The sequence below is a fragment of the Neoarius graeffei genome, chromosome 25, assembly GCF_027579695.1.
Source record: "Neoarius graeffei isolate fNeoGra1 chromosome 25, fNeoGra1.pri, whole genome shotgun sequence".
Taxonomy (NCBI): domain Eukaryota; kingdom Metazoa; phylum Chordata; class Actinopteri; order Siluriformes; family Ariidae; genus Neoarius; species Neoarius graeffei.
In genome coordinates, this window is record NC_083593.1 from 43,607,809 (window position 1) to 43,629,499 (window position 21,691).

Below are 21,691 nucleotides of genomic sequence, written 5' to 3' on the forward strand. Positions count from 1 at the left end.
CTAGCAGTAGAGTAAATCAGAGCGTGCGATTGCTCATATCCAGTGAATGTGGATAGAATAAATACTGTTATATTGAATACAATGTTCGACAAAATTGTTTCTTGTTTATTTCCATGTTATTTAACAATTTACATTTAGGAATACAACACAGCAGGTTATAGGGAAATCATCAAAATAGCACCAAAGTGTTTTATTCCAGTTATACCATGGCGATTTGCCAATGGTGACAAGTTTTATTAACTAATCAAATCAATGGTACGTCATATGTGATGAGTTTAAAGCTATGTGTAATAGGGTGCATCAGTTGCCCTCACTTTCATAGGATCCGATGCATTTTTGTTTGGGTGTTCCTTTTCACCAATAAAGACATCCTGTAAAATTTTTTGACCATAAGTCTAATGGTGGCACCATGAGGTTCATTTTTTGCCAAAAAACGCTTAATGTTTTCGCGTAAGGTTTGAATCACAATGTTGGACTCCATTTATTGATTTCTTGTGACCCAGAGATCATGTTAAGAACATCTGCATTTAATAGGGGCTAGCATATGCATAGGCGGCAAGCTTAAAGTGCTGATGACATGTTTTTGACATCTTGGGCGATGTTTTATAACAAGTAATTCCCGATCCATATATTGATTCACGAAGGCGCCTATTTTACAAGTTATGATAAAAAACGCGGCTATTTGGGCAAATTTGACGGGGCTGCAGCACCCAGGAGACGAAGGAGGAGGAGGGGCTATATGACGTCAGCGAAAGAACCTTCCTCCTAACTTTAGGAGGAACTTTAGTTTATCATTATTAGTATTTTTATTATACATTATTTTATATATATATATATATATATATATATATAATATCTCACCTCATCTCATTATCTGTAGCCGCTTTATCCTTCTACAGGGTCGCAGGCAAGCTGGAGCCTATCCCAGCTGACTATGGGCGAAAGGCGGGGTACACCCTGGACAAGTCGCCAGGTCATCACAGGGCTGACACATAGACACAGACAACCATTCACACTCACATTCACACCTACGGTCAATTTAGAGTCACCAGTTAACCTAACCTGCATGTCTTTGGACTGTGGGGGAAACCGGAGCACCCGGAGGAAACCCACGCGGACACAGGGAGAACATGCAAACTCCACACAGAAAGGCCCTCGCCGGCCCCGGGACTTGAACCCAGGACCTTCTTGCTGTGAGGCGACAGCGCTAACCACTACACCACCGTGCCTATATATATATATATATATTTATTAGTTATTATGCCTTCGCGTTGCGTTGCTGGCTTTTGCTCCAAAACCCACAAGGATGGGGTAAGTTTATTCAAGTTTCCCAGAGATCCCGAGCTGCATGCGAAGTGGGTGAAGCAATCAGGCGCACTTGTGACAAGTGGGAGCCCTCACCAACATCCGTCCTGTGCTCTGAACACTTCGATTTGGATTGTTTTGACACCCTTCCCAGCTTAAAAGAATCTCTTGGGTGTTCAGTTCAGCACAAACGTGTGTTACTACCATCAGCAGTGCCTACAGTATTCCGGAGGGGGTCTACTAGTATCTATGCCGGATCCAGCAGTCGCCTGGGACAAGGCGACTCCTCCAAAGACAGTCCTCCTGTCAGAACATGTGTTGAGAAACGACATAAGATAAAGGTACGTAGAGCTATAGAGTGCTCCGACATGATGCTAAAAATAGTAACCATGCGGTCTGTGTGGCCATCTTGTAAGTGACTCGCTCCAGAGCGCTCATAGAGTACACATCATAGAGTACACATCATAGAGTACACATTCATGATAATCATAAATGTAATCATAAAGTCGGCGTGATATCAGTCATGTATTTGCTTGTGAAAGCTTGCGGCTTTCATGTAACTGCCGCCTGGCAACGAGAGGCAAAGGGTAAAGAGGGTAGGCTATCATAGATTCTATTCGGAAGAGATCAACACATGATTGCTTAAAAATTAGGTATTTTAACAATTTGCATCTGTTTTGTGATTATCGTGACACTTGTGTGTTATATAGAACTGTACGTCTTATCAGCACATCGAGGATCTTCCACCGGAGGCTTTAGCAAGTACTCGTAGCAACACTACACTTTACCCTTTGCCATGCGTTGTTAGGGAACGGTAGCAAGTACCCCGATGACCGACTTCAAGAATATGGAGAAAAAATTTAGAAATTATACTTTCCAAAAGTCATTTGAGCTTAGTGTATTGCATTTCCATTTATATTGTAGGTTCTTGCTGATGTTTTTGCGGAGTATGACGCAGCTGCTGAATCAGAAGCTGCAGAGTTTGTATGTACTAGTTGTGAACATTCACATTATTATCAATCTCATTTATTTAAAATCAGATAAAATCATGCCATCATGATCACTGCTTAAAGTACCAGTATTTGGTTGTTGAAGAGCTAGCACTAGAGAGTTCACCGGCGTTTTCATGCGCCATTTCCATTGAGTAGAACAGCCAGTGAACCGCAGCGTGCTCTTCCGCTAACGTCACAACATGGCCGCGAGCCACGGACCCAGTTTTCTTGCGCTGTGCAATTAAAAGTTGGATATTTGCGTAACAGCAGCTTCTTTTCACGTAATTATAACAGAAATCTAACATGTTTGCCATGTTGTATAGTTTATTTAAGAAATTGCATAGAGTCATGTTCGTGTCATCAGCCCTTTAAAACCAGGGTTATAACATTGATAGATAATGCTGGTGACACCCTAAAATAAACCTCCAAATATTTTTAGACATTCTAGACATACTGTCTACAGTATCTAAGATATTTGGTATACTCTATAAGGTGCCATAATGTTTCATGAAAAGTGATCGAAATTTTGTCATAAAAGTCATAAAATAGCAGCTTTTTCCATAACTTTGAGCTCCTGGTGCCACCATTAAACTTTTGAATTTTGTCAAAATATTTCACCCAGTGTGTTTTCTTACCAAAAGGAACATAAAAACAAAAATGCATCATGATCGGAGGAACTTTTCATTTTTATGGGGCAACTGATGCACCCTAATGTGTAATGTCATGGACCACGTTTATGTTATAGCATGTTATATAGTCGTTCCCTCCCTAGCGTTGTTTTGTTCTCTACTGCAGTTCTTAAAGTGCCATTCCACCATTGGATGTATTTTTTTGGCATAAAATACAATATATTTTATGACATGACTAGACAGAGAAATCTTTTAGCTTCAAAATGATATATCAAACATAATTTTTTGACAACGACAAGTATATTAATTTTGCAACCAAAGTCACCTACCCTTTTAATTTCCGCGCGGTCGTGAAACGTGATGACATCGGCAGGTTCCCCTTCTTGTGTACCACGTGACGTGGCACATATCAGCAATGGCGGATAGAACGCGATAAAAATAATACCAATAAATCTAGCTAATACCAATAAATCTAGCTAACTGAAAGATTAACTCAAAATTTTTCGCAATTTTTTTGGCCCCCGTATAGGAGGAGAAATGACTCTCTCACTTTGGGGGTTTCCTGGTCTAAAAATAGACCGACACGTGGTACACAAGAAGGGGAACCTGCCGATGACATCACGCGCGGAAATTAAAAGGGTAGGTGACTTTGGTCGCAAAATTAATATACTTGTCGTTGTCAAAAAATTGTGTTTGATATATCATTTTGAAGCTAAAAGATTTCTCTGTCTAGTCATGTTGTCATAAAATATATTGTATTTTATCTCATCTCATCTCATCATCTCTAGCCGCTTTATCCTTCTACAGGGTCGCAGGCAAGCTGGAGCCTATCCCAGCTGACTACGGGCGAAAGGCGGGGTACACCCTGGACAAGTCGCCAGGTCATCACAGGGCTGACACATAGACACAGACAACCATTCACACTCACATTCACACCTACGGTCAATTTAGAGCCACCAGTTAACCTAACCTGCATGTCTTTGGACTGTGGGGGAAACCGGAGCACCCGGAGGAAACCCACGCGGACACGGGGAGAACATGCAAACTCCACACAGAAAGGCCCTCGCCGGCCACGGGGCTCGAACCCGGACCTTCTTGCTGTGAGGCGACAGCGCTAACCACTACACCACCGTGCCGCCCACATTGTATTTTATGTCAAAAAAATACATCCAATGGTGGAATGGCACTTTAAGACCAAGAAAACGCAGAACGTGATACTCCTGAGAACCTGGAAAGTGTAAAGCCTTCTGTTCTTATAACTTTCCTGTGACAGAGACTTCAAGCTTTCCAACTTCAAATTAAATCATGTTTTTCTTTGTTAAATACTGTTATAGAAAATGAGTCAATATCTACTGACCAACTTAAGAATTCAGCAGCGCTGTGGTATAATTAATTGCATATGAATAGGCCAGAGCATAGTACCCAAGCACAAATCGTGTCAACAAATAAAGATGAAATTCAGGAAAGTGAAGACACGGTATTTTTAATTCAAACACAAAGACAAGTGTTTCTTCTGATTGGAGATGTCTTTTAAAACCCTGAGCAGTACTATGTGCACGAGCTGAATGAGAACGTTTGAAACCTGGAAATGATTAGCTCATTAAGGCTGAGCGAGTCATGCCGGCGCCTGCCACATGGCTCGTTTTATGAAGGCTGATCCGTGTTGTGATTGGTGCACGATATGAGTAAGAGCAGAGGAAACCCAGCCTCCAAAACACCAAAGGCCAGACACATCTGGATAAAACCTAAAAAAGCATCTGGAGGAGATCTCAAAGACATCCAACAACGCATGTTCGATCTGAGCTTGACTTGCGCTCTCTTCTGCTGCCAAATCCTCAAGGCTTTCATGGATGGAAAAAGAGAGTTCGGTCCAGGGAAGAAAAAGAAGTGAGTATATGCTTCGGCTTTTCTCTGAAAAGGTCGCGGTAATTCTTGTGATGAAAACGACAAGAACGTACCTGGAGACTTATCTGTTGCCCTCACTGGAAAAGTGCAAGGGAAGATTGGCTCGAGAAAATTATCTGTGGTGGTTTCGGGCGTCATGGAAAGGTCTGAAATGGAAAAGATGAGGAAAATATCACAGATGTACAGTATTTGTCATATGGACATTTTGTTTCTACGAGCTGTACGGTACGTCGATCTGTAGACTGGTTTTTATTGGTCAGTCCGAGGTGTCAGTCACATGACGTGACGGATTCTCAGACGATGCACATGAACCGGATTTGCCTCCTGTTCCCACTGTACTTTACATGCTGGCCTGGGTTTTAAATGCAGTTATGACTTTCAGGAGGGTCTGATAATCCGATACCAATTAGAAAAAAAGTTTTACGAGTTTTTCCTAAAAAACATGAATATGGGTCATTATTATTTTAACCACACGACCACTTAATTTTCAGCAGTGTCCAAGTAACTCGAATCACGGCTCAGTCAGGAGCCATAAACAACATTTAAGATGCTTAGAAACGTGAGAAATTCCTCTGTGTCATAACAAAACCTGTGAAATCGAGCAAAAGAGGGAGCTGTGTCAGAATAAAAGAGAACAGTATTAGTAAAACCAGCAGTTATATGTCGTGGAGGTGCACTGTAACTGCACGCTGACTTTATTGTCTGAGTAAATGTCAGTGTCAGTCACTGCTGGTGTCCTGAGTAATAAAGATTACATTAGGTGAGAAGAAAAATATTTCTGCAGTGTCTTATGTCTCTCTGTGCCGCTGCGTGCATGTGTCTCTGTCTATGCGTCTCTCGGTCTCTGCATTTATTGCTGTGTCCATCTTCATCTTTCTGTTTCTCTGTGTGTCTGTCTCTGCATCTGCATGCCTTATATGAATGTCGCTTGTGTGTTTTAGTGTGTCGGTAGATGAATGTTTACACTGGTGCTTGAAAGTTTGTGAATTTTCTATATTTCTGCATAAATATGACCTAAAACATCAAATTTTCACACAAGTCCTAAAAGTAGATAAAGAGAACCCAGTTAAACAAATGTTACACTTGGTCATTTATTTATTGAGGAAAATGATCCAATATTACATATCTCTGAGTGGCAAAAGTATGTGAATCTTTGCTTTCAGTATCTGGTGTGACCCCCTTGTGCAGCAACTAAACGTTTCCGGTAACTGTTGATCAGTCCTGCACACCGGCTTGGAGGAATTTTAGCCCATTCCTCCGTACAGAACAGCTTCAACTCTGGGATGCTGGTGGGTTTCCTCACATCAACTGCTCGCTTCAGGTCCTTCCACAACATTTCGATTGGATTAAGGTCAGGACTTTGACTTGGCCATTCCAAAACATTAACTTTAGGTGGTGTTTACATTAGACCGTATCAGCGGATCATCAGATTAACGTTTTTAAAACGATTCGTGTGCACACAGCAACGCCAATACACGGATACGCTAATCACATGACTAATTAGACGGCACGCAAGTTGAAATGCGTCAGTGCGGCTCAGCGCTTCCTCCTCAGCGGCTGCGCTCCAAATCACTCCGCCCTGAACAGCGAGTGCCCTCTGGAGGGTGCGCACTCCGGCCCTGCGCAGCTCACAGAGCGCGCGAGTGAAGCGCACGAGCAGTGATTCGGGACTGAGCCGCTGTGCGTGTGATCACAGTGCATGTCGGGCATGCGCAAGTCACTTACCACTTGCAAGTGGAAGGATGGCAAGCCTAAAGACAATCATAACTACACAATGGGCAGTATTTGCATCTTACCATGAACAACATTAAGAATGACAAAGCAAAGCATTATATTCATACTTTTATACTCTAATGAAAAACAAAAAGGTGATACAAGGCGGAAACAATAGCACGAAGTGAAGTCCGCGCCGTTTTTCAGCAGTCGCGTCACATGACCAACATGGCATGAACAACGCCAGCGAATCAGGAAGGTGGAGGTCACAGTGACGTTGTCCAATGACGACGTCAGCTAGAGCTCAGCACTGCGTTTCCTCGCACCGGATCAGATACTAACTGGGTTGAATACGTGGGCCCTGGCGGATTCAAGTTGTTCCGCCTGTGGAGTCGTTTCCCGGCGTTTTAATGTGAACGGACAGTGCATCCGTGATGAAAACGAGACGGATACGGTCTAATGTAAACACCACCGCATTCTTCTTTAACCATTCTTTGGTGGAACAACTTGTGTGCTTAGGGTCGTTGTCTTGCTGCATGACCCACCTTCTCTTGAGAGTCAGTTCATGGACAGATGTCCTGACATTTTCCTCTAGAATTCGCTGGTATAATTCAGAATTCATTGTTCCATCAATGATGGCAAGCCGTCCTGGCCCAGATGCTGCAAAACAGGCCCAAACCATGATACTACCACCACCATGTTTCACAGATGGGATAAGGTTCTTATGCTGGAATGCAGTATTTTCCTTTCTCCAAACATAACGCTTCTCATTTAAACCAAAAAGTTCTATTTTGGTCTCATCCGTCCACAAAACATTTTTCCAATAGCCTTCTGGCTTGTCCACGTGATCTTTAGCAAACTGCAGACAAGCAGCAATGTTCTTTTTGGAGAGCAGTGGCTTTCTCCTTGCAACCCTGCCATGCACACCATTGTTGTTCAGTGTTCTCCTGATGATGGACTCATGAACATTAGCCAATGTGAGAGAGGCCTTCAGTTGCTTAGAAGTTACCCTGGGGTCCTTTGTGACCTCGCCGACTATTACACGCCTTGCTCTTGGAGTGATCTTTGTTGGTCGACCACTCCTGGGGAGGGTAACAATGGTCTTGAATTTCCTCCATTTGTACACAATCTGTCTGACTGTGGATTGGTGGAGTCCAAACTCTTTAGAGATGGTTTTGTAACCTTTTCCAGCCTGATGAGCATCAACAACGCTTTTTCTGAGGTCCTCAGAAATCTCCTTTGCTTGTGCCATGATACACTTCCACAAACATGTGTTGCGAAGATCAGACTTTGATAGATCCCTGTTCTTTAAATAAAACAGGGTGCCCACTCACACCTGATTGTCATCCCATTGATTGAAAACACCTGACTCTAATTTCACCTTCAAATTAACTGCTAATCCTAGAGGTTCACATACTTTTGCCACTCACAGATATGTAATATTGGATCATTTTCCTCAATAAATAAATGAGCAAGTATAATATTTTTGTCTCATTTGTTTAACTGGGTTCTCTTTATCTACTTTTAGGACTTGTGTGAAAATCTGATGTTTTAGGTCATATTTATGCAGAAATATAGGAAATCCTAAAGGGTTCACAAACTTTCAAGCACTGCTGTATGTCAGGTTCGATGTCTGTCTCTTGCTTTGTGTCTCTGTGCAGGCATGTGTATTTCACTGTGTGTTTTGGTGTCTTTGTGCGTTTCACTGTCTCTGTGCGTGTGTTTTGGTGTCTGTGCATGTGTGCACATTTGTTTCAGTGTCTCTGTGCATGCGTGTGTTTCACTGTCTGTGCATGTGTGCGTGTGCATTTGTTCAGTGTCTCTGTGCATGTGTTTCACTGTCTCTGTGCATGTGTTTCACTGTCTGTGCATGTGTGCGCGCGTGCACGTTTGTTTCGGTGTCTCTGTGCGTGTGTGAAACATGACTCTGCATGTGTACGTGTGCATTTGTTCAGTGTCTTCTGTGCATGTACAGTATGCGCGCATTTGTTTTGGTGTCTGTGCATGCGTGTGTTTTTCACTGTCCCTGTGCATGTGTGCACGCATTTGTTTCGGTGTCTCTGTGCATGTGTGCACGCATTTGTTTCGGTGTCTCTGTGCATGTGTGCACGCATTTGTTTTGGTGTCTGTGCATGCGTGTGTTTTTCACTGTCCCTGTGCATGTGTGCACGCATTTGTTTCGGTGTGTCTGTGCATGTGTGCACGCATTTGTTTTGGTGTCTGTGCATGCGTGTGTTTTTCACTGTCTCTGCATGTGTGCGTGTGCATGTGTTTCACTGTCTCTGTGCATGTGTGCGTGTGCATTTGTTCGGGGTCTCTGTGCATGTGTGTGCGTTTGTTTTGGTATCTCTGTGCATGTGTGCGTGTTTGTTTTGGCATCTCTGTGCATGTGTGTATGCGCGCACGCATCTCTCACCCTTCCAGGGCTGGGCCTGCACTGCCTGACTCCACTCACTCCACTGGCTGTGGTTAATTAAAGCATCCTGGGCTCGTACTCTGATGTGGTGTAAGTGACCCATCAGGGCGTCCATAATCATCATGCTCGTGTCCTCTGTTTCCATCTGGACAAAAAAAACCACACACAGTTTAACATTCTGATATTAGTATACCTAAAGCGCACACTAATAATTGTGCAATACGGTGCCTGTGTGTGGAATTTAAGTATTAATGAATACACTTATTGTTCTGTCTAAACCTGCTTTGTTTTCAATAACGACAAAACCCACATTCCGAATGAGTGCTGCCTTTCACATGCAAACATTTCATATTGTATTGCAAATTAAAATGTTTTCAGTGGCATTAAACAAACATTAACTACAGTTAACTATAGTTCACCCTGACGTCAAGCGCCCCTCCTCCTCCCCACCCTCAGTATTATTGTCATGACTATGCTTCTTGTCCAACCAGGCAAAGACCAGCCCTTAGTACTGCTGAGGGGGGGGAAAAAAAAAATCACATTGAACAGAAGCTTATAATCAGTTTCAGCACACATTCAGGCCTCAGAGAAATGCAAGATCATCTGGTATGCTTACGAAAGGTCACACTGTCAGAGAGAGAGAGAGAGAGAGAGAGAGAGAGAGAGAGAGAGTGGGGGGGGATCAGAAGCTCTGGGACGTCAGTTGAAGTGGAACGATGTTTTGGAGGTGTGAAGAGAATGTGAGAGAGAGGTGATGGAGGACACTACACACCAGTGTGATAAGTGTGTGTGTGTGTGGTGGTGGGGGGGGGTTAAAGTGTTAAACCATTCAAAGTCATTTTTATAGAAGCAGTTTAATCACTTTTCATTTACTCTCCCTTCCTTCGTTTTCCCCCCTTCATCCTTCCACTCGAAGTACAGCATGTGTGTGAACTTATTAATTTGGTGCTTATTTATTATTTCTGACAATTAAATACAGTTTCTTATTCTTTATAGATTGTTTTAGACTTGTACAACTTTTTTTTTTTTTTAAATCTCAGTGTTATATCTGTGAAAATTGTTTTACTGACAAAGTGTATTTCTTTGTTACAGTTCATTTCTAACGATCGAGAAGATTTAGCCATTTAAATCTCACCTTGGACCAGAATCTGGAGCCGACAGGTTTGTACTGCAGCTCGAACTTCAATGGAAAGGCCTCGGGTACATGTGAGGCCCATGAGGCAGGTGGCTTCCAATGTACAAACAACTGCGTGGGCTCACCGTTAACTTGCTTACAGATCAGTTCCTCAGGGGCATCAGGCTTTACTACACACACACACACACACACACACACACACACACACGTTTTTGTCACTTAACCCCAAAATGAAAGCTCATATTGATCATTTTGAGCTTAATTCTACACACAGATGATATGAACATTGGTTAATGCAAGTGTTGGTCCTTTCATTTGTTATTTAAAAAAAAATACAATAAAAAAGTAAAAATGTTATTGCAGTGAATTAATGCTAACAATCATGGTTTGCTCAAATTAACTTGTTAATGCTAGTTATTTTCCCTGCTAGTATTTTTTTTTTTTGTTACTTACAATTTTTGTTGCAGTCCACATAAGTGATGGTGGATTTGGAGCCGAGCGGATTCACTTCTGTGATGTTCACCAGGTGTATGGTGCCCCAGAACACGGGATCGCTGATGGTGCACTCGTTCACATCCATTAGCTCTTGTTTACAGAGCTCTGGGCTCTGGTTATCCACACTGTGAAAGACCAGAGACAGTGAAAGAGCACGCACATCAGTTCCATACTGTACACCGAGGTCAGGTTTATTCAAGTGCATGGAGCAAGATATGTACAGACACTGAAGAATATTGTGTTCAAACAGTTCAGAAAATAATATAAAAACAGAGGAGGGGAAAAAAAAAAAAACATGAACATTAACTGATCAGCACTGTTGTCTTAAGGCCAATTTATGTTGACAACCCAGTCCTCGCAGATGGCGTCGCAGATGGCGTCTGCGTAGCCCCTCCCTTCGCAGACGCTCTGCGCGCACCTCCCAAAAATTGTGACCACCGCAGAAGCCTCGCGGACAGCGTCGCAGACAAGAGGGCTCTGATTGGTCCACTCTACATCCGCTGTACACGCACTTCCGCTTCCCTGCTTTCCCGGTTTGGTTTGTTTTCACGACCGCCATTTTTAAAAACACGAGCGAAGATGGAGCAGCACGAAGAGCGGTTGATCGAGGAAGTACGTACATCTATACGACTCCGGTTCTAGTCATTATAAGTAACCGGAGGATAAACACTCCACTAACCACACCCACCAACTACTCCTAGCGATTTCACGACTTCGTGCCCCCTTGCGTTGTGGCGGTGAATAACATCGCGCACGCCTATTACTCCCCGCTCAACGATAAATTACAACTGTCTGCGAAAAGCTATCTGCGAAAGCCTTGTCGCAAGAGCATGCAGAGGCCCTTATTCAGGGATGAGAGTGGGTGGTCACCAAAAAAGCAGAAAACAAGATGGCGCCCGAAGCTGGGGGTCTGGGAGGGATACCCCCCCAGGAAAATTTTGAAAAATAAGGCCTTACAAACCACTTTTCCTGCAATCTGAGCTGTAGTAGATAAAAAATCTGTTTTTTTTAATATATTTACATGAAAATATGTTTCAAATCAATAGGAGTATTGTTTGAATTCAAAATAAAGTCACATTCTACATTCAAGGGTATGGTTATAATTTATGATCAACAAAAATGACAAACTAAATTCACATTAAACGCAAGTTTTATTAATTATCAAAATGTTCATATATTAAATAAAATTTCTTAGGGAGAAAAGGTCAGTCACCCAATGTCCTCATTAGTTGCATATGATTTCAAAGTTTTCAAAACTGTCAGCATTAATTCAGATTTACTGACCATCATATACATGTTCAATGTATTAAATCAAACGAATGCTAAGTTTATGGGATAATGTCTATGTACACTTTATACAATTATTTATAGTTCACAGTCACTTCTCATTTTCATTTAATCATTTCGACTTCTTCAGCCTTTTGGCCAAAGACAAAAGCTTGTCTCTGTTTTTTATACGAGCATCGATTTCACGTACCTTCGCTTCGTCTCGCTTGTCAATTGTATTCGGCATTTTGAGTAAAAAAGCCGATACGAAAGAGAAAGGTATTTTTGAAGCGCAGCGACAATGAACATGTGCAAGTTTCGATAAAATAGAACAGATGCGGGTACTTTTGTAAGAACTGTTATGATTGGCTTTTGTTCTCTCTTACGCTCTTGTAAGAACTGTTATGATTGGCTTTTGTTCTCTCTCACGCTCTTGTAAGAACTGTTATGATTGGCTTTTGTTCTCTCACGCTCTTGTAAGAACTTATGATTGGCTTTTGTTCTCTCTCACGCTCTTGTAAGAACTGTTATGATTGGCTTTTGTTCTCTCTCACGCTCTTGTAAGAACTGTTATGATTGGCTTTTGTTCTCTCTCACGCTCTTGTAAGAACTGTTATGATTGGCTTTTGTTCTCTCTCACGCTCTTGTAAGAACTGTTATGATTGGCTTTTGTTCTCTCTCACGCTCTTGTAAGAACTGTTATGATTGGCTTTTGTTCTCTCTCACGCTCTTGTAAGAACTGTTATGATTGGCTTTTGTTCTCTCTCACGCTCTTGTAAGAACTGTTATGATTGGCTTTTGTTCTCTCTCACGCTCTTGTAAGAACTGTTATGATTGGCTTTTGTTCTCTCTTACGCTCTTGTAAGAACTGTTATGATTGGCTTTTGTTCTCTCTCACGCTCTTGTAAGAACTGTTATGATTGGCTTTTGTTCTCTCTCACGCTCTTGTAAGAACTGTTATGATTGGCTTTTGTTCTCTCTTACGCTCTTGTAAGAACTGTTATGATTGGCTTTTGTTCTCTCTCACGCTCTTGTAAGAACTGTTATGATTGGCTTTTGTTCTCTCACGCTCTTGTAAGAACTTATGATTGGCTTTTGTTCTCTCTCACGCTCTTGTAAGAACTGTTATGATTGGCTTTTGTTCTCTCTCACGCTCTTGTAAGAACTGTTATGATTGGCTTTTGTTCTCTCTTACGCTCTTGTAAGAACTGTTATGATTGGCTTTTGTTCTCTCTCACGCTCTTGTAAGAACTGTTATGATTGGCTTTTGTTCTCTCTCACGCTCTTGTAAGAACTGTTATGATTGGCTTTTGTTCTCTCTTACGCTCTTGTAAGAACTGTTATGATTGGCTTTTGTTCTCTCCCACGCTCTTGTAAGAACTGTTATGATTGGCTTTTGTTCTCTCACGCTCTTGTAAGAACTTATGATTGGCTTTTGTTCTCTCTCACGCTCTTGTAAGAACTGTTATGATTGGCTTTTGTTCTCTCTCACGCTCTTGTAAGAACTGTTATGATTGGCTTTTGTTCTCTCTCATGCTCGTAAGAACTTATGATTGGCTTTTGTTCTCTCTTATGCTCTTGTAAGAACTGTTATGATTGGCTTTTGTTCTCTCTCACGCTCTTGTAAGAACTGTTATGATTGGCTTTTTTTCTCTCTCACGCTCGTAAGAACTGTTATGATTGGCTTTTGTTCTCTCTCACGCTCTTGTAAGAACTGTTATGATTGGCTTTTGTTCTCTCTCATGCTCGTAAGAACTTATGATTGGCTTTTGTTCTCTCTCACGCTCTTGTAAGAACTGTTATGACTGGCTTTTGTTCTCTCTCACGCTCTTGTAAGAACTGTTATGATTGGCTTTTGTTCTCTCTCACGCTCTTGTAAGAACTGTTATGATTGGCTTTTGTTCTCTCTCACGCTCTTGTAAGAACTGTTATGATTGGCTTTTGTTCTCTCTCACGCTCTTGTAAGAACTGTTATGATTGGCTTTTGTTCTCTCTCACGCTCTTGTAAGAACTGTTATGATTGGCTTTTGTTCTCTCTTACGCTCTTGTAAGAACTGTTATGATTGGCTTTTGTTCTCTCTCACGCTCTTGTAAGAACTGTTATGATTGGCTTTTGTTCTCTCTTACGCTCTTGTAAGAACTGTTATGATTGGCTTTTGTTCTCTCTTACGCTCTTGTAAGAACTGTTATGATTGGCTTTTGTTCTCTCACGCTCTTGTAAGAACTGTTATGATTGGCTTTTGTTCTCTCTCACGCTCTTGTAAGAACTGTTATGATTGGCTTTTGTTCTCTCTCACGCTCTTGTAAGAACTGTTATGATTGGCTTTTGTTCTCTCTTACGCTCTTGTAAGAACTGTTATGATTGGCTTTTGTTCTCTCTTACGCTCTTGTAAGAACTGTTATGATTGGCTTTTGTTCTCTCACGCTCTTGTAAGAACTGTTATGATTGGCTTTTGTTCTCTCTCACGCTCGTAAGAACTTATGATTGGCTTTTGTTCTCTCTCACGCTCTTGTAAGAACTGTTATGATTGGCTTTTGTTCTCTCTCACGCTCGTAAGAACTGTTATGATTGGCTTTTGTTCTCTCTCACGCTCGTAAGAACTGTTATGATTGGCTTTTGTTCTCTCTCACGCTCTCGTAAGAACTGTTATGATTGGCTTTTGTTCTCTCTCACGCTCGTAAGAACTGTTATGATTGGCTTTTGTTCTCTCTCACGCTCTTGTAAGAACTGTTATGATTGGCTTTTGTTCTCTCTCATGCTCGTAAGAACTTATGATTGGCTTTTGTTCTCTCTCACGCTCGTAAGAACTGTTATGATTGGCTTTTGTTCTCTCTCACGCTCTTGTAAGAACTGTTATGATTGGCTTTTGTTCTCTCTTACGCTCTTGTAAGAACTGTTATGATTGGCTTTTGTTCTCTCTCACGCTCGTAAGAACTGTTATGATTGGCTTTTGTTCTCTCTCACGCTCTTGTAAGAACTGTTATGATTGGCTTTTGTTCTCTCTCACGCTCTTGTAAGAACTGTTATGATTGGCTTTTGTTCTCTCTCACGCTCTTGTAAGAACTGTTATGATTGGCTTTTTTTCTCTCTCACGCTCGTAAGAACTGTTATGATTGGCTTTTGTTCTCTCTTATGCTCTTGTAAGAACTGTTATGATTGGCTTTTTTTCTCTCTCACGCTCGTAAGAACTGTTATGATTGGCTTTTGTTCTCTCCCACGCTCGTAAGAACTGTTATGATTGGCTTTTGTTCTCTCTCACGCTCGTAAGAACTGTTATGATTGGCTTTTGTTCTCTCTCACGCTCTTGTAAGAACTGTTATGATTGGCTTTTTTTCTCTCTCACGCTCGTAAGAACTGTTATGATTGGCTTTTGTTCTCTCCCACGCTCGTAAGAACTGTTATGATTGGCTTTTGTTCTCTCTCACGCTCGTAAGAACTGTTATGATTGGCTTTTGTTCTCTCTCACGCTCGTAAGAACTGTTATGATTGGCTTTTGTTCTCTCTTACGCTCTTGTAAGAACTGTTATGATTGGCTTTTGTTCTCTCTCACGCTCTTGTAAGAACTGTTATGATTGGCTTTTGTTCTCTCTCATGCTCGTAAGAACTTATGATTGGCTTTTGTTCTCTCTTATGCTCTTGTAAGAACTGTTATGATTGGCTTTTGTTCTCTCCCACGCTCTTGTAAGAACTGTTATGATTGGCTTTTGTTCTCTCTCATGCTCGTAAGAACTTATGATTGGCTTTTGTTCTCTCTTACGCTCTTGTAAGAACTGTTATGATTGGCTTTTGTTCTCTCTCACGCTCGTAAGAACTGTTATGATTGGCTTTTGTTCTCTCTCACGCTCGTAAGAACTGTTATGATTGGCTTTTGTTCTCTCTCATGCTCTTGTAAGAACTGTTATGATTGGCTTTTGTTCTCTCTCACGCTCTTGTAAGAACTGTTATGATTGGCTTTTGTTCTCTCTCACGCTCTTGTAAGAACTGTTATGATTGGCTTTTGTTCTCTCTCACGCTCTTGTAAGAACTGTTATGATTGGCTTTTGTTCTCTCTCATGCTCTTGTAAGAACTGTTATGATTGGCTTTTGTTCTCTCTCACGCTCTTGTAAGAACTGTTATGATTGGCTTTTGTTCTCTCTCACGCTCTTGTAAGAACTGTTATGATTGGCTTTTGTTCTCTCTCACGCTCTTGTAAGAACTGTTATGATTGGCTTTTGTTCTCTCTCATGCTCTTGTAAGAACTGTTATGATTGGCTTTTGTTCTCTCTCACGCTCTTGTAAGAACTGTTATGATTGGCTTTTGTTCTCTCTCACGCTCTTGTAAGAACTGTTATGATTGGCTTTTGTTCTCTCCCACGCTCTTGTAAGAACTGTTATGATTGGCTTTTGTTCTCTCTCATGCTCGTAAGAACTTATGATTGGCTTTTGTTCTCTCTTACGCTCTTGTAAGAACTGTTATGATTGGCTTTTGTTCTCTCTCACGCTCGTAAGAACTGTTATGATTGGCTTTTGTTCTCTCTCACGCTCGTAAGAACTGTTATGATTGGCTTTTGTTCTCTCTCATGCTCTTGTAAGAACTGTTATGATTGGCTTTTGTTCTCTCTCACGCTCTTGTAAGAACTGTTATGATTGGCTTTTGTTCTCTCTCACGCTCTTGTAAGAACTGTTATGATTGGCTTTTGTTCTCTCTCACGCTCGTAAGAACTGTTATGATTGGCTTTTGTTCTCTCTCACGCTCGTAAGAACTGTTATGATTGGCTTTTGTTCTCTCTTACGCTCTTGTAAGAACTGTTATGATTGGCTTTTGTTCTCTCTCACGCTCGTAAGAACTGTTATGATTGGCTTTTGTTCTCTCTCACGCTCTTGTAAGAACTGTTATGATTGGCTTTTGTTCTCTCTCACGCTCTTGTAAGAACTGTTATGATTGGCTTTTGTTCTCTCTCACGCTCTTGTAAGAACTGTTATGATTGGCTTTTGTTCTCTCTCACGCTCTCGTAAGAACTGTTATGATTGGCTTTTGTTCTCTCTCACGCTCTCGTAAGAACTGTTATGATTGGCTTTTGTTCTCTCTCACGCTCTCGTAAGAACTGTTATGATTGGCTTTTGTTCTCTCTCACGCTCTTGTAAGAACTGTTATGATTGGCTTTTGTTCTCTCTCACGCTCTTGTAAGAACTGTTATGATTGGCTTTTGTTCTCTCTCACGCTCTTGTAAGAACTGTTATGATTGGCTTTTGTTCTCGCTTATGCTCTTGTAAGAACTGTTATGATTGGCTTTTGTTCTCTCCCACGCTCTTGTAAGAACTGTTATGATTGGCTTTTGTTCTCTCTCACGCTCTTGTAAGAACTGTTATGATTGGCTTTTGTTCTCTCTCATGCTCGTAAGAACTTATGATTGGCTTTTGTTCTCTCTTACGCTCTTGTAAGAACTGTTATGATTGGCTTTTGTTCTCTCTCACGCTCTTGTAAGAACTGTTATGATTGGCTTTTGTTCTCTCCCACGCTCTTGTAAGAACTGTTATGATTGGCTTTTGTTCTCTCTCACGCTCTTGTAAGAACTGTTATGATTGGCTTTTGTTCTCTCTCATGCTCGTAAGAACTTATGATTGGCTTTTGTTCTCTCTTACGCTCTTGTAAGAACTGTTATGATTGGCTTTTGTTCTCTCCCACGCTCTTGTAAGAACTGTTATGATTGGCTTTTGTTCTCTCTCATGCTCGTAAGAACTTATGATTGGCTTTTGTTCTCTCTTACGCTCTTGTAAGAACTGTTATGATTGGCTTTTGTTCTCTCCCACGCTCTTGTAAGAACTGTTATGATTGGCTTTTGTTCTCTCCCACGCTCTTGTAAGAACTGTTATGATTGGCTTTTGTTCTCTCTTACGCTCTTGTAAGAACTTATGATTGGCTTTTGTTCTCTCTCACGCTCTTGTAAGAACTGTTATGATTGGCTTTTGTTCTCTCCCACGCTCTTGTAAGAACTGTTATGATTGGCTTTTGTTCTCTCCCACGCTCTTGTAAGAACTGTTATGATTGGCTTTTGTTCTCTCTTACGCTCTTGTAAGAACTTATGATTGGCTTTTGTTCTCTCTCACGCTCTTGTAAGAACTGTTATGATTGGCTTTTGTTCTCTCCCACGCTCTTGTAAGAACTGTTATGATTGGCTTTTGTTCTCTCTCATGCTCGTAAGAACTTATGATTGGCTTTTGTTCTCTCTTACGCTCTTGTAAGAACTGTTATGATTGGCTTTTGTTCTCTCCCACGCTCTTGTAAGAACTGTTATGATTGGCTTTTGTTCTCTCCCACGCTCTTGTAAGAACTGTTATGATTGGCTTTTGTTCTCTCTTACGCTCTTGTAAGAACTTATGATTGGCTTTTGTTCTCTCTCACGCTCTTGTAAGAACTGTTATGATTGGCTTTTGTTCTCTCCCACGCTCTTGTAAGAACTGTTATGATTGGCTTTTGTTCTCTCCCACGCTCTTGTAAGAACTGTTATGATTGGCTTTTGTTCTCTCCCACGCTCTTGTAAGAACTGTTATGATTGGCTTTTGTTCTCTCTTACGCTCTTGTAAGAACTTATGATTGGCTTTTGTTCTCTCTCACGCTCTTGTAAGAACTGTTATGATTGGCTTTTGTTCTCTCTCACGCTCTTGTAAGAACTGTTATGATTGGCTTTTGTTCTCTCTCACGCTCGTAAGAACTGTTATGATTGGCTTTTGTTCTCTCTCACGCTCTTGTAAGAACTGTTATGATTGGCTTTTGTTCTCTCTCACGCTCTTGTAAGAACTTATGATTGGCTTTTGTTCTCTCTCACGCTCATAAGAACTGTTATGATTGGCTATCATGCTCTCGCCAGCGACGTTTTGGCCAATTACATTGTAGATAACACGTATTCTACCGCGAGACTTAGCGAGACTAAAGATGGCGAAAATGTAAACATGTAACATCGTCGTACGCCTGAGTATCACGAAGGAACATACCCCAACCCCCCTCAATGAAAAAAAAAATCTCAACGGATTTGGCATAATATCGATTTTTGCTCAGAAAAAGCGGAAATCCGCCGAAAAGCGGAAAACACTCATCCCTCATCCCTGCTTATTGCACATGCATTCAGGTAGTTTTCTGATTTCATGACTGCAGGCCATGTCTAATCCCCAGTGGCACAAAAGATTAACAGGTACAGAAACAACATGGACAAAAGGGAAGTTTTCAAATGCATACTGATGTTTAAAAACCATTTTGCAAAACACTTTACCAAGACATCATGAATTAGTTTTAAAAATGTCAATGTTTCCAAATTTCCAGTAGTGTGACAGATACAACATTTTTCATTAATGATTTCCATTAAAATTAATCATTTCCAGCTGAAGAAGTGGAAGCACATGCGGACCATTCAGAAAGCCTTACACTGGATCGCCGGACAGGAACGATGCGTCAGTGTGCTTACTTTTCTTTAAATTTATACATGTTCACATTTAACAGAACATCTGCTTTATACCGTATGAAACGCCCAAGGGTAGTATCTCACTGGGCTGTGACAGCCCGCGACTAGTTGGAGACACATTTTATCGCAATTGTTGGCGTTTCAAGGGTTCGTGACGGCTTGGCGACACATTTGCGCCTATTCTGAGAGAAATTTTGTTGCACGAATTTTTTGAACATGCTCAAAATTTCAGCGACGAAGGAGCGACACTTTGCGACTCGTGCGAGGAAATTGAGAAGCCCCGCGAATGTTTCAAGACACTTTTGAAACACTCTCGCGAATGACGTTCGCAAGCTGTCGCAGCCCAGTGAGATACTGGCTTAACCATCAGCACATATTGTAGCTAAAACAGCTCTAATTAGCATGTTTTGGAGTAAATACATGGCCCAAGTTAATATTGATGTTTACTGTAAAACAATAAGGGATGTACATGTCTCGTGCTGATTGTATGGATGAAGGTAAGAGGGTGATAAACAGATTAATCACAAAGAGAAACCAGATGAGCATTAATCATGGCACCTTTGAGAGCTTTAGCATTTAGTTCATTTCATTTCAGTATGGATTATATGTCAAATACTGTGATCGCGTCACTGTTTGACAGCACTACCTAGCCTCAACACCAGGCACTGCCTGAATGCCCGACCAAGACGTTTGGGCAGAAATATTTTAGCGAGTTAGACCTGTTCAGGCACACCTATGGTCGGCGTCTTCCATCCATTCATTATCTGTAGCCGCTTTATCCTGTTCTACAGGGTTGCAGGCAAGCTGGAGCCTATCCCAGCTGACTACGGGCGAAAGGCGGGGTACACCCTGGACAAGTCGCCAGGTCATCACAGGGCTGACACATAGACACAGACAACCATTCACACTCACATTCACACCTACGGTCAATTTAGAGTCACCAGTTAACCTAACCTGCATGTCTTTGGACTGTGGGGGAAACCCACGCAGACAGCATGCAAACTCCACACAGAAAGGCCCCCGTCGGCCGCTGGACTCAAACCCAGGACCTTCTTGCTGTGAGGCGACAGTGCTAACCACTACACCACCGTGCCGCTCTGGCTGGCGTCTTTAAACACAAAAATGATTTTCCAGCGAGTACATTACAAAAAAAACAAGACGTATTAACCAGCATCCTCGCCGCCCCCGTGATCGCCGTTTTGTTTTTTTATTCCTGATTTGTAACGGTGATCCTGGTTGGCTCGCTTCAGACGCATGTGCACATTTGTGTGCGTGTTCTTAAAGTGGTGCACAGAGTGTTTACCATCTCCCTGTCAAGTAGTATCTGTGACCGGGGATTCTCAGCAGTCAAAAGAATCAAAAAAGTGACCTGGAGATCACACACTCTCACGCATTTGTGGGTAATTCTATGGATCTGTGATGCCTGCTGGAAGAGAAGAGCAGGGAGGATTGGGAATCGAGCGGCAGTCGTTTGTTCATACCCTATACCAAATCTCCTAGCAACCATCGCAAAAACGTAGACAAAAAGCCCAGAAACTCCGATTTACCCGGGCAAAAACGATACAGGATTTATCTTATAGTGCCCTGATCTCCAGATCTTTAACCCAGCCACATATAAAAAGTCACACTCCTCCATGCTTTTCCAGATTTTCATCTGTGTCCCCATGTAGAACGAGGCTTGCAGCACCAGGTAGTTTGAGATGTCAGGGAACTCAACGGATGGATAATTTTGCAACTCGTAACGAATGAATAACTTTAGTTTAACACAAGTTGATCAGCAGAGCTGGTGGGGTCGTACACGTACAGATACAAAATATTAAAAATATACACTATTTAAAAAAAAAAATTATATATATATATTTATTTGGAATAGAAGTACCCAAGTCCCAATGGGCCATACCACAGAAGGTGGCTGAGAACAACAGGGCCAAGGTTCTGTGGGACTTCAGCTTCCAGACTGACAAACAGATCCTGGCTAACCAACCGGACATAGTGGTGGTGGACAAAGAGCAGAAGAGGGTGGTGGTGATAGATGTGGCGATCCCAGCTGACGCCAACATCAGGAAGAAGGAACATGAGAAACTTGAGAAGTATCAAGGGTTGAAAGAGCAGCTGGAACGGATGTGGAAGGTCAAGGGTTGCGTGGTCCCTGTGGTAGTGGGGGCACTTGGGGCAGTAACCCCCAAACTGGGAGAGTGGCTCCAGCAAATCCCAGGAACAACATCTGAAGCCTCAGTCCAGAAGAGCACAGTCCTAGGAACATCAAAGATACTGCGCAGAACCCTCAAACTCCCAGGCCTCTGGTAGAGGACCCGAGCTTGAGGATGACATGGATACCACCCCCCGCCGGGGGTGAGAAGGAGATTTTTATTTTATTTATTTATTTTTTTATATATA

The 21,691-nt window shown here is 41.9% G+C and overlaps 1 protein-coding gene across 2 annotated transcripts in view; it reads right to left on the reverse strand.

Annotated features, from left to right (window-relative positions):
* il11ra (interleukin 11 receptor subunit alpha) overlaps nucleotides 1-21,691 on the reverse strand; it is a 112,692-nt gene that overhangs the window by 12,914 nt on the left and 78,087 nt on the right. For both annotated transcript variants that reach the window (XM_060909303.1, XM_060909302.1), the window contains exons 6-9: nucleotides 10,549-10,715; nucleotides 10,096-10,265; nucleotides 8,961-9,105; nucleotides 4,885-4,977 (exon numbers count right to left, since the gene is read on the reverse strand). In XM_060909303.1, coding sequence (XP_060765286.1) covers nucleotides 4,885-4,977; nucleotides 8,961-9,105; nucleotides 10,096-10,265; nucleotides 10,549-10,715 — 575 coding nt within the window. The remainder of the gene's footprint in view (nucleotides 1-4,884; nucleotides 4,978-8,960; nucleotides 9,106-10,095; nucleotides 10,266-10,548; nucleotides 10,716-21,691) is intronic.